We start from the raw sequence: 13595 nt of genomic DNA, 5'->3' as shown, positions 1-13595 counted from the left end.
TGATGATGCAGACTACACCATTGCATAGGTATAATTAAAGGGACAGCACTCACTGTTGTCCCAGTTCTTCATAAAATGTGTCCTCTCCGCACCACGTCACCAGCAGACTGACAGACAGCCCGCAGTTTCCATTCACAACATTGACAGCCCCCCCCCCCCCCCCACACACACACACACACACACACTCCTCACCCCTTCCGCACAGCAGATGCTGTGACGGGCGCCATGATGATGATCTGGGATTTTGCCTGCAGCAGCAACCAGAGATGCTATAATGCTGGGAAGATATGCCGCCAGCTCTAAAGGAAAAGGAGGCGTTCAAGGAATGGCGCGTCAAAGATGGCCGCTTGAGGATTCAGCGGCTTACGCATGCGTGGAAGTTGAAAATGTACGGCATTCTTCATAACACACGGCGGTCTCAAAATGTGTGGCGTTGCAGTTTAGACATTCTATATTGAGTAAGGAAGAGGTTAAGTATTTTGAGAAGGTTCATAAGATTTGTTTTCAATGTTTACATGTAGTGTCGCGAGCTAAGCGTCCATTTGTAACTCATTCATATTTTACAACCGAGCCCTACTTCCCACAATCCAGTGCGACGTAGCGGAGAGAGCTGTCTACTCGGCTGTCTTTCCCCGTCGAACGTCTCTGGCAGCGGGCTGCTGGTAGCTTGACTGTGCAAAGACGACAAGAAGCGAAGCGACCGACCGGCGGGGGAGGCAGGCAAGGCAAAGGAAAGGAAAGGAGAGGAGAGGAGAGGACGGGGGGAATTTAGGCTGAGTCCCGTATTCGGAATAAGCAAGACTAGACTACAGCTTTGCTCTTGACGTGAAACGAGCTCCGGTGTAACCTTCAAAAAACAGGACCCGCATTTTGGACGGCTAACTTATTGTTGGTCTGTTGAAACTCTTGAGCTAATCGTTGTGTTTGAACTGTGAAGAAACTAAAGAGACATTTGGTTTCCTGGACGAAGAATGGGATTTAAAGAACATATCTGCCAGCACTGAGTTGTGAAAACAAGGGAATATTTTCCAGTTGGATGGAAAATAACCAATACTGTCGAAAGGGGACCAATTTAGTGAAACGGCGTTAACACTGTGCGTATTGTTTGTCAACTCACGGGGAAAAGAGGCAACGATGGCATTTAGGAACGGGGAAAAGTAACGTTAACGTTAGCTCGCTGGCTAGCCACAGAGCTAACCTAGCAGCCTGCTAACTAAGCCTGTGTCGCCCTTCCATTCCTGGAGCAGAGGAGGGGCGCTGGGGCTTTGTAGCATTGCAGATCTGCCCTGCATTTTTTGGGGGGTTACTGCAAGAATGGAGAATCCCAAATATCTGCCACAACAACTCAGGGGGATCTGTTGAACCGCCTCGACTCCATTTATTCTCCATCTATCGCACAGAAGACCAGAAACCTGCCAGCCTACGTTGGGATTTCATCGGAATCAGCCGGCCCGGGGCAGCCAGGGTCTGTGATTGTAATAAACTACTTCTTTTCGTACATGCCCTCTGGGGATACGTGTTACTAAATGGGGAAGTGCTACGCGTCTTAGTTACTGGATCTTCTAGAGGGAGGTCATGAATTGGGCGATTTTGACGCGGATTTAGCCCCCGGCTCGTCCTCAACTTAAAGTTTTATAATTGTCGAGACATTCAAGGTGACAGAACTTCTCTACAGGCCCCTGTGTGCTAACTAACAGGCCGAGGAGGTGCTCGCTCATTTCCCCTTCCCCTCCATCATCATCACCATCACTTCAAAAACCAGCAAGCCGGAATAATCATGTCGGGAGAGGTGCGTTTGAAGAAGCTGGAGAAGCTGATCCTGGACGGGCCAGCCCAGTCTAACGGCCAGTGTCTGAGTGTGGAGACGCTGCTGGACATCCTGGTCTGCCTCTACGACGAGTGCAACAACTCCCCAATCAGAAGAGAGAAGAATATCCTGGAGTTTTTGGAATGGGGTGAGCAAGTCTATTTCTTTTATTTCCCCTCGTTTGGCCTGTGTTCAGCCTCCCTGTCTTTATTATTTGTGTTGTTTTGGTCAGATGATAGGCTGATCATGTTGGTGGTGCAGTGGCCCTCCCTTCCCCATCACATTCCTTTTATAGTAGCAGTGGGGCTCAGTTGGCCTGCTCTCTCCTCCCTCAAACTAAAAACAAGGCCACTTCATTCTTGAGTTTTTGCAAATGAACACACACACACACACACACACACACACACACACACACACACACACACACACACACACACACAACAGCATGTTGAAGTGGCACAAAACACACATTAATCAGTGTCTTGTCATCCAAAACATAAAGGTGGTACAAGGCAGACGACTCGAAGAAGTAACACACAGAAGGACATTTACTGTAGTGAGGAGGATGTTAAACAGGCCCACTCAGAGTTTTGATACCAATCCAGGAAAGATCTCATAAAGATGTCCTTATCCTCCAGGCTACCATTTATTCTTATGAAAAGGCACGCTTACGTCTCTGTCAGTGCACCTAACCCTCTTTGGTTCGCTTTTTGTTTTCTCAGCCACTTCGCATGCCAGATTGATTTTCTTTTTTTATGGGCGTGTGTATGTGAAGGTTTGTTGATAACTAACCTAGCTGTCAGTCAGACATACTTTGTCGTAATCAGGTAAAGATCCATGTTTTGTTTCCAGCGCAGCAGCGTAGAGATCACATACCCTGAATGTTTTGAATAGTTTTTTAAACTTTTCCCACTCCCCTGGTTAAAGCAGAGTCGGAGAAAACAACACGCAGGAGGACCACACACACACACACACACACACACACACACACACACACACACACACACACACACACACACACACACACACACACTTCAATCATGTGTGCAAAAGGACGATGGGTGTGTGTGTGGGACATTGGGGGTTTGGTTTGTGCATGAAGCAGGAATGTGAACAACTCACCTTTTTTTTTATCTGGCGCAGAGGCCCAGCTAGCTGCCGGAGCACGCCTGGCTGGCCTGCATGTCTCTTAAAGCCCTGAAAGTCGTGCTGCAGCGGTCTGAGGCCGTGCTGGAGCAAATCATCGCCCCTGAAACGAGACACATTTACGATCCAACCGGCAACACAAGCATTCTGGAAAGAAGGTGCCGTTTGGCACATTTGCCGGCATTTTGTATTGTTTTTTTAAATTTATTTCTGAAACTGCAATGTTAAACAGGCAGCAGTTTGGCCCACTATAGAGAGGCAGTGGCAGACAAACAGGATGGCAGTTAAATCAGTCAAATGGTGGTTAAGTTTGGCTGCGGTCGCTTAGTTGGTTTACCCCACCAGCCACCATCTGGACAACCTATTCTGTGCTAAAAATGGAGCTGTGTTGGCTAGTAAAACACTGGAAGTGGCTGGAATTTGGTGATTTTTTTGTTGTTGTGTGTCTCAAGAGGCACTTTCCTGCCTACCTAAAAGCCATTTTATCCCACTGTGTTTAGTCATTACACATCATGTGTTGTTTCCTTTAGAGCATCCTGCCCCCCCCCCCCCCCCCCCCCCGCTGCATTGAGCTGGCCTTGCAGCAGTGCTGGGTGCCGGCGTGCCTTGGCCTTTAAGGAGAGGTGCTGTGGGCTTTGGGGGTGCCAAGTGGTGACTTCACCCTGACATTTCCCCGTGTCGACACTAGACACTCTCCGGCTGAGCTCAGCCAGACGTGGCACACAGCGTGCAGATGTGCCCGAGCTGTTGCAGTCCTGTCGAGGCCCCATGTTGTTGCTTGTTATGGCGTTTCACTCCAGAGGGATTTGAATGAGACTCCTCCAGCTTCCTCAATTAATATCAATTAATTTAATTGAGTTGCAGAGTTTGTTCCCAAAATGGCAATGAAGCTGAAAGTAAAAATGATTTGATTGTCCTAATCAGGTGGCGCTGATAGAAAGGCCTTGTTGTCTTCTTCCAAAAGAGTCGTGTACTTCAATAGAATATTTCTCACTACAAACACAAGAGACAAGGGGACAACAGTAGTCTCACCCGCTTAAATAAATGCTCTTTGCCATGTTCTGCTCTTAGTTTTACTTTATAGAACTGTACCCACTGCTGACATTAGCAGACACAGCCATCCAAACAGGAAATGCAGCAGACCTCCATTGCTAACAACTGAGGGAAACCCTGCCCAAACAGATGGTCCACAATGCTTCACTCACCTCCTTTTACCATGACTGCACATATTGCTCTCTGTAACAAAATGAAAGATGGCTATCGGACAGGTGTTGTGGCTCCTGGTGGAGGTACCCAGCGAGACGTAACAAGATCCTCTGATGTCTCCGCTGTTGGTGTCGGTGATCTAGTACTTTAGAAGTGTCACCATTAGTGCTGTCTTTGATATTCAACTGTTTGTCCAGATTAAATGTAGAGGGTGTCATCAAGATGGATGAACTCAAAGAGGATGATCTGTTATAAGTTAACTAAACAGACATTTAGGTACATTTGCAAATGCAATTTCTTGCCGAGAGTTAGATAAGAACATAGATACCATGTTCATATCTGAGCTGTGTTGGCTAGTAAAACACTGGAAGTGGCTGGAATTTGGTGATTTTTTTGTTGTTGTGTGTCTCAAGAGGCACTTTCCTGCCTACCTAAAAGCCATTTTATCCCACTGTGTTTAGTCATTACACATCATGTGTTGTTTCCTTTAGAGCATCCTGCCCCCCCCCCCCCCCCCCCCCCCGCTGCATTGAGCTGGCCTTGCAGCAGTGCTGGGTGCCGGCGTGCCTTGGCCTTTAAGGAGAGGTGCTGTGGGCTTTGGGGGTGCCAAGTGGTGACTTCACCCTGACATTTCCCCGTGTCGACACTAGACACTCTCCGGCTGAGCTCAGCCAGACGTGGCACACAGCGTGCAGATGTGCCCGAGCTGTTGCAGTCCTGTCGAGGCCCCATGTTGTTGCTTGTTATGGCGTTTCACTCCAGAGGGATTTGAATGAGACTCCTCCAGCTTCCTCAATTAATATCAATTAATTTAATTGAGTTGCAGAGTTTGTTCCCAAAATGGCAATGAAGCTGAAAGTAAAAATGATTTGATTGTCCTAATCAGGTGGCGCTGATAGAAAGGCCTTGTTGTCTTCTTCCAAAAGAGTCGTGTACTTCAATAGAATATTTCTCACTACAAACACAAGAGACAAGGGGACAACAGTAGTCTCACCCGCTTAAATAAATGCTCTTTGCCATGTTCTGCTCTTAGTTTTACTTTATAGAACTGTACCCACTGCTGACATTAGCAGACACAGCCATCCAAACAGGAAATGCAGCAGACCTCCATTGCTAACAACTGAGGGAAACCCTGCCCAAACAGATGGTCCACAATGCTTCACTCACCTCCTTTTACCATGACTGCACATATTGCTCTCTGTAACAAAATGAAAGATGGCTATCGGACAGGTGTTGTGGCTCCTGGTGGAGGTACCCAGCGAGACGTAACAAGATCCTCTGATGTCTCCGCTGTTGGTGTCGGTGATCTAGTACTTTAGAAGTGTCACCATTAGTGCTGTCTTTGATATTCAACTGTTTGTCCAGATTAAATGTAGAGGGTGTCATCAAGATGGATGAACTCAAAGAGGATGATCTGTTATAAGTTAACTAAACAGACATTTAGGTACATTTGCAAATGCAATTTCTTGCCGAGAGTTAGATAAGAACATAGATACCATGTTCATATCTGCTGGTGCTTTATGTGATACCTCCTTTACCATCAGTGGAAACCACTTTTCAACATAAAACATGACCGTCAAGGAGCAAAAGAAATAGATTTTAAAACATTCGTTGCATGAGTGATATTTAGATATCGCTGTTACAGTCAGAGCCTGAACGAGACAACGCTGCCTGAGTGTAATGCTATTTTTACACATCATTTTGTTAACTGATAACACTTCAACTTCTGTATTAAGTATCAGATAAAACAGGAATTTTGTTACTTTAGTGAAGCTTTTATTCTTTTATATCACATTTTTATTATTGAGCTGACTGCATAGTATCTTAATCACTGAAATTATATGATTACTAACCATATTTTCAGTTTCAACAGCCTGACAACCGCTTTTAAAGATAGCGTAGAGTCCTGCTTATGTAATCATTATCAGTAGAACAAAATTATCTTAAAATAACATATGATATAATTTATTGCAATTATTATCCGGGCCAATATATCCTCCAACAAAAGCAGCTATTGTGACAGGTCCTGGGAAATTACTTTGTTTTTCGCATTGAGATAAATCACGTCCTCTGTGGTGAAGCCATCAACGAAAATATGGTTTTGGTTTGTCTCTGTCAAAAACACGTGCAACGCTTTTTCTAGTGTTTTGTAGATTACTAGCTAAATGTTAGCTGAAGAAGTGATATAATGCCCCCCCCCCCCCTCAGAGCCAAAGTGCACATGACTGATTGAGGCCTATAAGGAACAGATTGGATCAGACGGATAGCGTTAACACATACTCAAAACACAGTTTAATCTTACACACAGAAAAATGGTTCAAGATGGGCCTCGTGAAATCTAAGACCTCTTCAACTTGTGAGTGATTTGCCTTTGTCAGCCACTCTGCAGCTACAGAAAAGAAAGGAAAGCGTACCTGTGCACCTTTTTATTGAAACAGCCGGTTCGGCGTTCCCTTTTTTCTTCCTGAGAATGCACATGAGCCAGAGAAGAAGACAAACATTTGTGTTGGGTTTGCTGTTCTTTCTTGTTTGGTGACCTCATTTCAGCTGAAATAGAGACCCCGACATGACCTGCAGCCACAGGAGAAATGAAGAGGGGAAAGTACGCTGTATCCTGACTCCTCATATACTGTATCTACCGCAGCAGCTTACTGTGTCCACCACCTGCACCAGCTCAGACCTGCGCTTGTCACATTCAACCCAAGCCAGCCATTATGTCAACACCTTTGTTTGTAATGTCATCGGTTGTTTTTAATTGAATGAATTTCAGTGTTTCTGTGGCGTTATTTACCGTTTCTGTGGACTTGCATTCAATTATCTTAGATATCCCATTCTTTCTCCCATCATTCCCTGCTTTGTTGTTTTGTCCCGATCTCCGTCCCTGTGTTGAGAACCAGATTGCTGGGCAGCTGAATGAAAGAGCGCGGCTATGCCAGCCCACAGTTGGCAAACATGGGGGAGGACGCCGAGCCTTTTCTCACTCTAGACTCCATGTTAGCCTGCAGTGGCCAGCTGTTCAGCTGCAGCTGATGTGTGCTCCACCCTGCAAGGCTTTCATTGGCAGCATGCCTCACACACCACTCACAGAGGAGACGCACACGCGCACACACACATACACACACACTTATTATTGTGGCTTTGCTTAACCAGACTATCTCATAGTTCACAGACCGGAGTTCCTCCCTGTTATTCCCGTCATTGAACAGACCAGAAGAGCTGCCACTATGCCTATAAGAATGTTTGTCACATGGTTTTAAATTCAGCGTGGAGGCCGTTACACCCCACCAAGAACAAACCAGGCTGTACAAAAGGCTAGCACCGATTGCAGCTGCAGAAATACAGGGATCTTGGTGAGTTTGATAAGACCGCTGCCCATGTTTAGGTAGAGGTCAGCCAAGCAGGAAGTGTCCTCCAGTGCTTTTATTTTTGGCAATCTCACCTAGCTAGCTTCCAAAGTTCAAGCTAACGTTACCTAGCTTACTAGCTAAACGCTTACTACAGCTGTACGCTAGTTAGCAAGCTAGCTAATGGCAATGCTGGGTCTCACGGTCTCTCTGCCTCCCTCCCTGTCACGCCAGAGAATGACAAGCTAACGTTACCGAGCTAACTAGCCAGCTATCTGTCCCCGGAACTGCGTCCGCTCCTACACGTGAGCGGCCCCTCTGACATGTTGTCACCATGACACCTAACAACAATCACCATTTTGTTTTATATTAGTGAAATGACCACTGAAAACAGTTCAATGTCCCTTCTAATCCTATTCTATTTCTATGATTGTGCAGCAGTGTTTTATTGAGTTAGGGTCACGGTTAGGACTGATTCTAATAAAGACATGAAGTCACTGAAATAGGTTCTGATAAACTAGTTGTTCAGATGGATAGTAATCCGATATTAACAGATTTGAAAGTCATAGTTTATAAATCAAAACTCAAATGCGATCGATTCCAGGGAAATGCATGTTGGCATCAAAGATGAATCATTAAAGCTAATATCCTGAATGTCAATATTGGTGTGGGACTTGAAAATCCGGTTCGGGCCGGATTCTATCAGGACATCCTTTTTGCCCCTCAAGTTGTTCTGCCGTTTCCCGTCCGGTGGTTACGGCGGGGCCCAGAGAACAGGAAGGAACCGCAAGGACTCAAGTTAGCTGCTCCGGACCCTACGGGAACATGATGTCATACCAGGAAGTGGGACAGCTGTACAGCTGTGTGTCATTGTGTGCTCTGCGGCTCGCTCGTTGTCCCAACAGTTTGGTGTTGTTGGGAAGGTGCAAGGTCACCAGCTTGTTTATTTCCTCGCTGGTGGTTTCCCCTCTCACACCAACTCGCATGCAGGCAGTCTGCTCTCTTGAACACTCGGATGCTCTCTGAGTCTTTTGCACGCACACACACACACACACACACACACACACACACACACACACACACACACACACACACACACACACAAGCCTTTTCCATTGTCCAGAGTGGACTCGCAAACAATCAGAAATAGCAGAGGGGCCCATGTAGATCCTCTCCTGGTGTCCGCTGCTTCTCACCAGAGTTTAGTGTCCCAAAGAGAGCAGTCCAGCAGCCACTGACACTTTGTAATGCTCGTTTTGTTTTTTTGTCTCGACATTTCACTCTAAATGAACCCAGCAGTATTCCAAACAAGCCGGCCAAAAGAAGAAAATGAATATCAACAGAAGATCATATAAGGATACAGAACCACGGGTAGCTTTTTGAATTCTAGTGAAAACGGTAGCGTCTCCCTGCCTGGTGAACGTTCACTCTTCTTTCAGATTCCGTGTCTGAGTTTATAGTGCAGGCTTTCTGTTAACACTGTGAAGCCTCCACAGCTCTAATAACCCCGATGACAACCGCGGTTATTTCTTTGTTCTCAGACTTTGTGAAGCTCCCTCGTAGCTACAGAGGCTGGCTAGTACTCCACATGAACAATACACCCACCTTGATGTGTAAAATCAGTGGCATTCTTTTTCCCAAATTTCAAAAGGCAGCTTCTACTTTGGAAAAAAATAAATGTCATTAAATAAAGTCACATTACAATATACTCGGGATCCAGTATTACAATGGTCTGCTACCTACTGCTGGCTAACCATGAGTTATTGTAACTTTGAGCCGTCATTTAATTTAATTTGAGGTTATTGATAACTTTCCTCCTCATGGTGTATTCATAACTTACTGCAGTGAGTCCAAGTAAGGCTAGTATTAGTCAGCTCTGTATCTGTGACAATGGGGATGACTTATTCAGTAAAATTCTGTGTTTATATACATCATACACATCAAGTTTTGAGTTGTGTTGCTGCATTAAATACCCTGTAATTTATGCTCAGTTTGAAGATTTGTTTTTCTAAGTTGCTAGAGTACGATATATTTTTTTTATAATAAATAGCAACTCAGTAAATTTATATCCATGCATTTATTTGTTACATTTGTTACAAAATCGGTATTTAGGGCTGAAATAGTTGGATTGGTGCACCCGTAGTTGGGTATAGCCTACATTTTCTTCTTCTCACGGCACCACCGGGGAGCTGTGCTTAAGTAACGGTGTAGCTGATGGGATCGCTGCGCTCCATGCTCAGGACTACCTGGGGCTGTACCGGAGTACCTCACGTGAAACTGTTCGTGGCATTTCTTTCAGCATCTGGGTATTTTACATGGCCTTTAAAAACACTCGAGTCCATCTGTCTGGGAGGTTTTGTAGGCAGAGAAATGCCTGCTGCTAATTGTGATGTGTCATCACAAAGTGGCAGGGGAAGGGTGGGCTTCCTTTCTTCGTCTCCCAGAGGACACACTGTAGCGCGGGTCATTAGCCCGCCTCTCAGGACCCTCGGGATCTGACTTCAAATGGCCTCTCCTCCTCCCTTTTCCTCTTTACTTCACCTTCACTTCCTCTCATCCTCCCATCTCCTCTCTCTCCACCTCAGTCTTCCCCTGCAGTGCCTGTTAGCTGGGGTTCATCTGACCTCTGCTCAGCTGTCTGTCCAGTGTTTACAGACCAAATGAAGCTGCTCGGTTGGCTGCTTGGCTCATTATAATGTTATGCTTCTTCTTCTTTTTTTTTTTCTTTTTTTTTTCTACTGCAGCTTTCTTTCAAAACCTCACCAGTTGGACCTATGTTAGCTCGAAGCTTGTAAAATCATGCATTAGCACAAGTTGCGTCATGATTTCTGTCTCATTAGGAATCGGCATCAGATTTTGTAAACCGTCATCTGTATTCATGTCAATTTAACTGCTTTTACCCCAATTATTAGTTTAATTTCTGGTAAATTCCGAGAGGCCTCAGCACTACTTCTACCACGTTTAATCATTGTGTGTGTCGCTCTCCACACACTGAAGGAAAACTGTCGGTCTGCTCTTCCTGCGATGACTCTTCAGCTCAGAGGAGCAATTAGCAAGTCTTCCTCCTCGTATGCCAGCTCAGTCTGCACGGATGACACACACACACACACACACACACACACACACACACACACACACACACACACACACACACACACACACACACCACAGACAGAGCAACATTGTTTTCTCACCAGATTTTTTTTTATGTTGTGAAAGGGTGAATTTGGGAAAGCTGCTCGCCCCTCCACCGTTCAGCCAAAACGACCCGCGGCCAACTGGCGGAGGCGCTTGCCTGCATAGTTGAGTCTCTTCCCATACTCGCTGAATTGGGGGTGTATGTGGTCTCACTGAGCAAGATGGAAGTAAAAGCCAAGTCAATAAACGGCGGAGAAATTCAGAAAACACATTTCTCCTTTCTTCGTTCATAAAAACTGTATGGAATCCATAATAGTTCCAGCATCACATTAAAGGAATACTCTCATTGTATTACATACGTTGTACTTTCAATAACGATGGATCTAAATGTCTATCTCGCTCTTAATGAGGAACCCACAGATAATTATCGCCGGACTCTGCAGCTCAACTCATCACTAATTCTTTTGGTTTATTTTTATGATTCATGCTCATCGCTCTCGCTGCAGCGTTTCCAGCTGCAGCAGGCAGCTGTTCTCACTTTAAAAGAGTTTTAGAAACCCACTGCCCAGTACCAAACAGCACACACACAAACTCAGCGACTAGCCGGTGAACATTAGAGATCAAACCGGAGCTTAAAGGAGAGGGAATATTGGACTTTGTTTGCCAGAAACACAACTCTAATTGTGTGTTGCTTCTTACCTGCTGGTTGTGTAAATAGGCAACTGTATGCTCACAAGGTCGCCAGAAGTATGAGAGGGATGTGATGTTTACACTTTGCTTGTCGAAGGTACTTGCATACTCTGTGTATTACTACAGTAGATGGAGAAGCCAGCCTGGGAGCAAAGCGCTGTACTGCTTTGGACGTATTTAGACACCTTAAAAAAATCAATGTCAGTTTAAGTGTATGCTGTATTTACAATATTTTTGCTGCTTTACCTTCCTGTCAGACAGCCTTGTCTGACCAGATCCAACCATGCGCTGACCATTAGACTCCTTTGACTCATTTTTCCTCGCAGAAGACGGGAGTGCTCTTTTTAAAAGGAGTCTGTGGCTTTGGCGAGAGCAAAGGTAACAACTTCAGTTCCCTATCGGACACATAGACCATATAGCTGCCTCACAGCACGGTAAGCAGGCAGAAACATTCTGATTAGTGCACATTTGAACGGATAGTTTTGGTGAGCCTTTCTTTTTGGTGTCTAAAATACGTCCACAGAAGTACACTGGTTTGCTCCTGTGCTGGTACTCCTGTCTGCTCCAAACTCTATTTACTGTAGTAATACAATCCAATTGTTTTTAGGCTTGAAAGGTGAAAGAAGAAAAGGTCCACAGGATGCAGTTTAGTCCACCTCTCTACAGGTGATCTTTGTTTTCATGAGAACACAAAGCCTCTCAATGATGAGACTTGGCTCAATCTCAGTGTGTCAGGAGGACTGTTGATTCTATTAGAATTACATGTCTAGTGTGGCGCACATGATCACCAGTAGTGTATTTCATGTTGCATGTATTGTGATACTCTTTTGATGTTCGGAGAAAGCTTCTTGTTTAACCACAGTTAAAGCCAAGGATTAGGGAACCTAAGACGTTTTGAGCAGCAGCCACAGACACAATTTGGACAGTTTAGAGCCAATTCAAACAGTGTGTACGCACTATTATATATTATCTTTGTTAAGATGAGTATTAAAGGTGGATTTTCTAGAAGAGGCAAATAACTTTCAATATGAAACTCCATTAATAATAGGTCAGAATAAAACCTATTATCTGTTTTTCAAACCAAAGCCCCTCAGAACCTCGTCGCGGCACATTTCATAAACTGCAGCATGTGATCTCCTCTGGCCCTTTGGTTTCTCTCCTCCTCCGGTTCCTTGTCTCCTCTCTCCTCGCTTGTTTCTATCACATGATGTTTCTCAGAGAGGCAGGTTGGCACGACACCCCAGCTGTGGTAGTATCGGGAGTCGGCAGGGAATCCAATTCACCCCCACTTGTGCTTGCTGGGCATTTTAGCATGGACATAATGCCAATTCATGTAATTATTTCAGTTGTTTGGATGTACGGTTAATGTTGTTGCCATCGGGAGTCTGCTCCTACATTCTATTTCACTTTTGTAGTTCTTTTGTGTCTGCATGTTCCCGTTAGCTTTAGCATGGTACAAGCGTTGATTTTAGCGGCTCATTCCAACCAGCTCGTCCTCCTAGGTTAGTACTGGTTGTGTTTTGTTGACAGGGACGATGTTTACCTCCCTGCTCTGCTTCCATCTGCTGTTGTGCCTTGACTTTCTTTCACTAAGATCAGTATCATACCTCTGCATCACCTTGAATGCATCCACTCTAGTGGTCCAACTAACGTCTATATATTTATAACAAAAAACGTGCATATTTTAATTGATAATATATCCTATGACTGAGGTGCAGATGTCTGAAAAAGCAACTCCAACCTTTGGCCCTGGCTGCTTTATGTCCCTCTGTGTGTGCCGTAGCCTGCGCATCCCCCGACTGCTTTGAGCAGTGTGTGTGTGTGTGTGTGTGTGTGTGTGTGTGTGTGTGTGTGTGTGTGTGTGTGTGTGTGTGTGTGTGTGTGTGTGTGTGTGTGTGTGTGTGTGTGTGTGTGTGTGTGTGTGTGTGTGTAAGAAGCGCTGACTCAGGCCCCAGCCCTTCATAGCCTGTGGAATTTGGAGCAGAGGTGCAATGTTAGAGAGAGAGAGAGAGAGAGAGAGAGAGAGAGCAGCTGTTTAGATGAGGCCAGGTCTGCCTCTTTGTCTGTCCACTAGAGCCACCCGCCCCATTCTGTCCATCTGTCTGTCAGACCTGGTATGTCTCTTGCTGTCACTGTTTCCTTCCCTATCTCCTCCACTCACTCAGTCTTCATTGCTCGTGTGCACTGATAACACTGCACACGCCTTGTTGGTTTCATGGCCATCCTTGTCTCAATGTCGTCCCCCTCTCTTCCTCTCCTCTTTT

The 13595-nt window shown here is 45.3% G+C and overlaps 1 protein-coding gene across 5 annotated transcripts in view; it reads left to right on the top strand.

The window, feature by feature from the left end:
- Positions 1-644: 644 nt before the first annotated feature.
- Positions 645-13595, top strand: part of cdc42bpab (CDC42 binding protein kinase alpha (DMPK-like) b) — a 74855-nt gene continuing 61904 nt past the window's right edge. For all 5 annotated transcript variants that reach the window (XM_068708684.1, XM_068708686.1, XM_068708680.1 and 2 more), the window contains exon 1: positions 645-1955. In XM_068708684.1, the coding sequence (XP_068564785.1) occupies positions 1778-1955 (178 nt within the window). In that variant the 5' untranslated portion in view covers positions 645-1777. The remainder of the gene's footprint in view (positions 1956-13595) is intronic.

Source organism: Cebidichthys violaceus, unplaced genomic scaffold (assembly GCF_023349555.1).
Source record: "Cebidichthys violaceus isolate CVI_PGR_0920_01 unplaced genomic scaffold, fCebVio1.0.p SCAF_14, whole genome shotgun sequence".
Taxonomy (NCBI): Eukaryota; Metazoa; Chordata; class Actinopteri; order Perciformes; family Stichaeidae; genus Cebidichthys; species Cebidichthys violaceus.
This window is presented reverse-complemented; position numbering and strand designations above follow the sequence as displayed.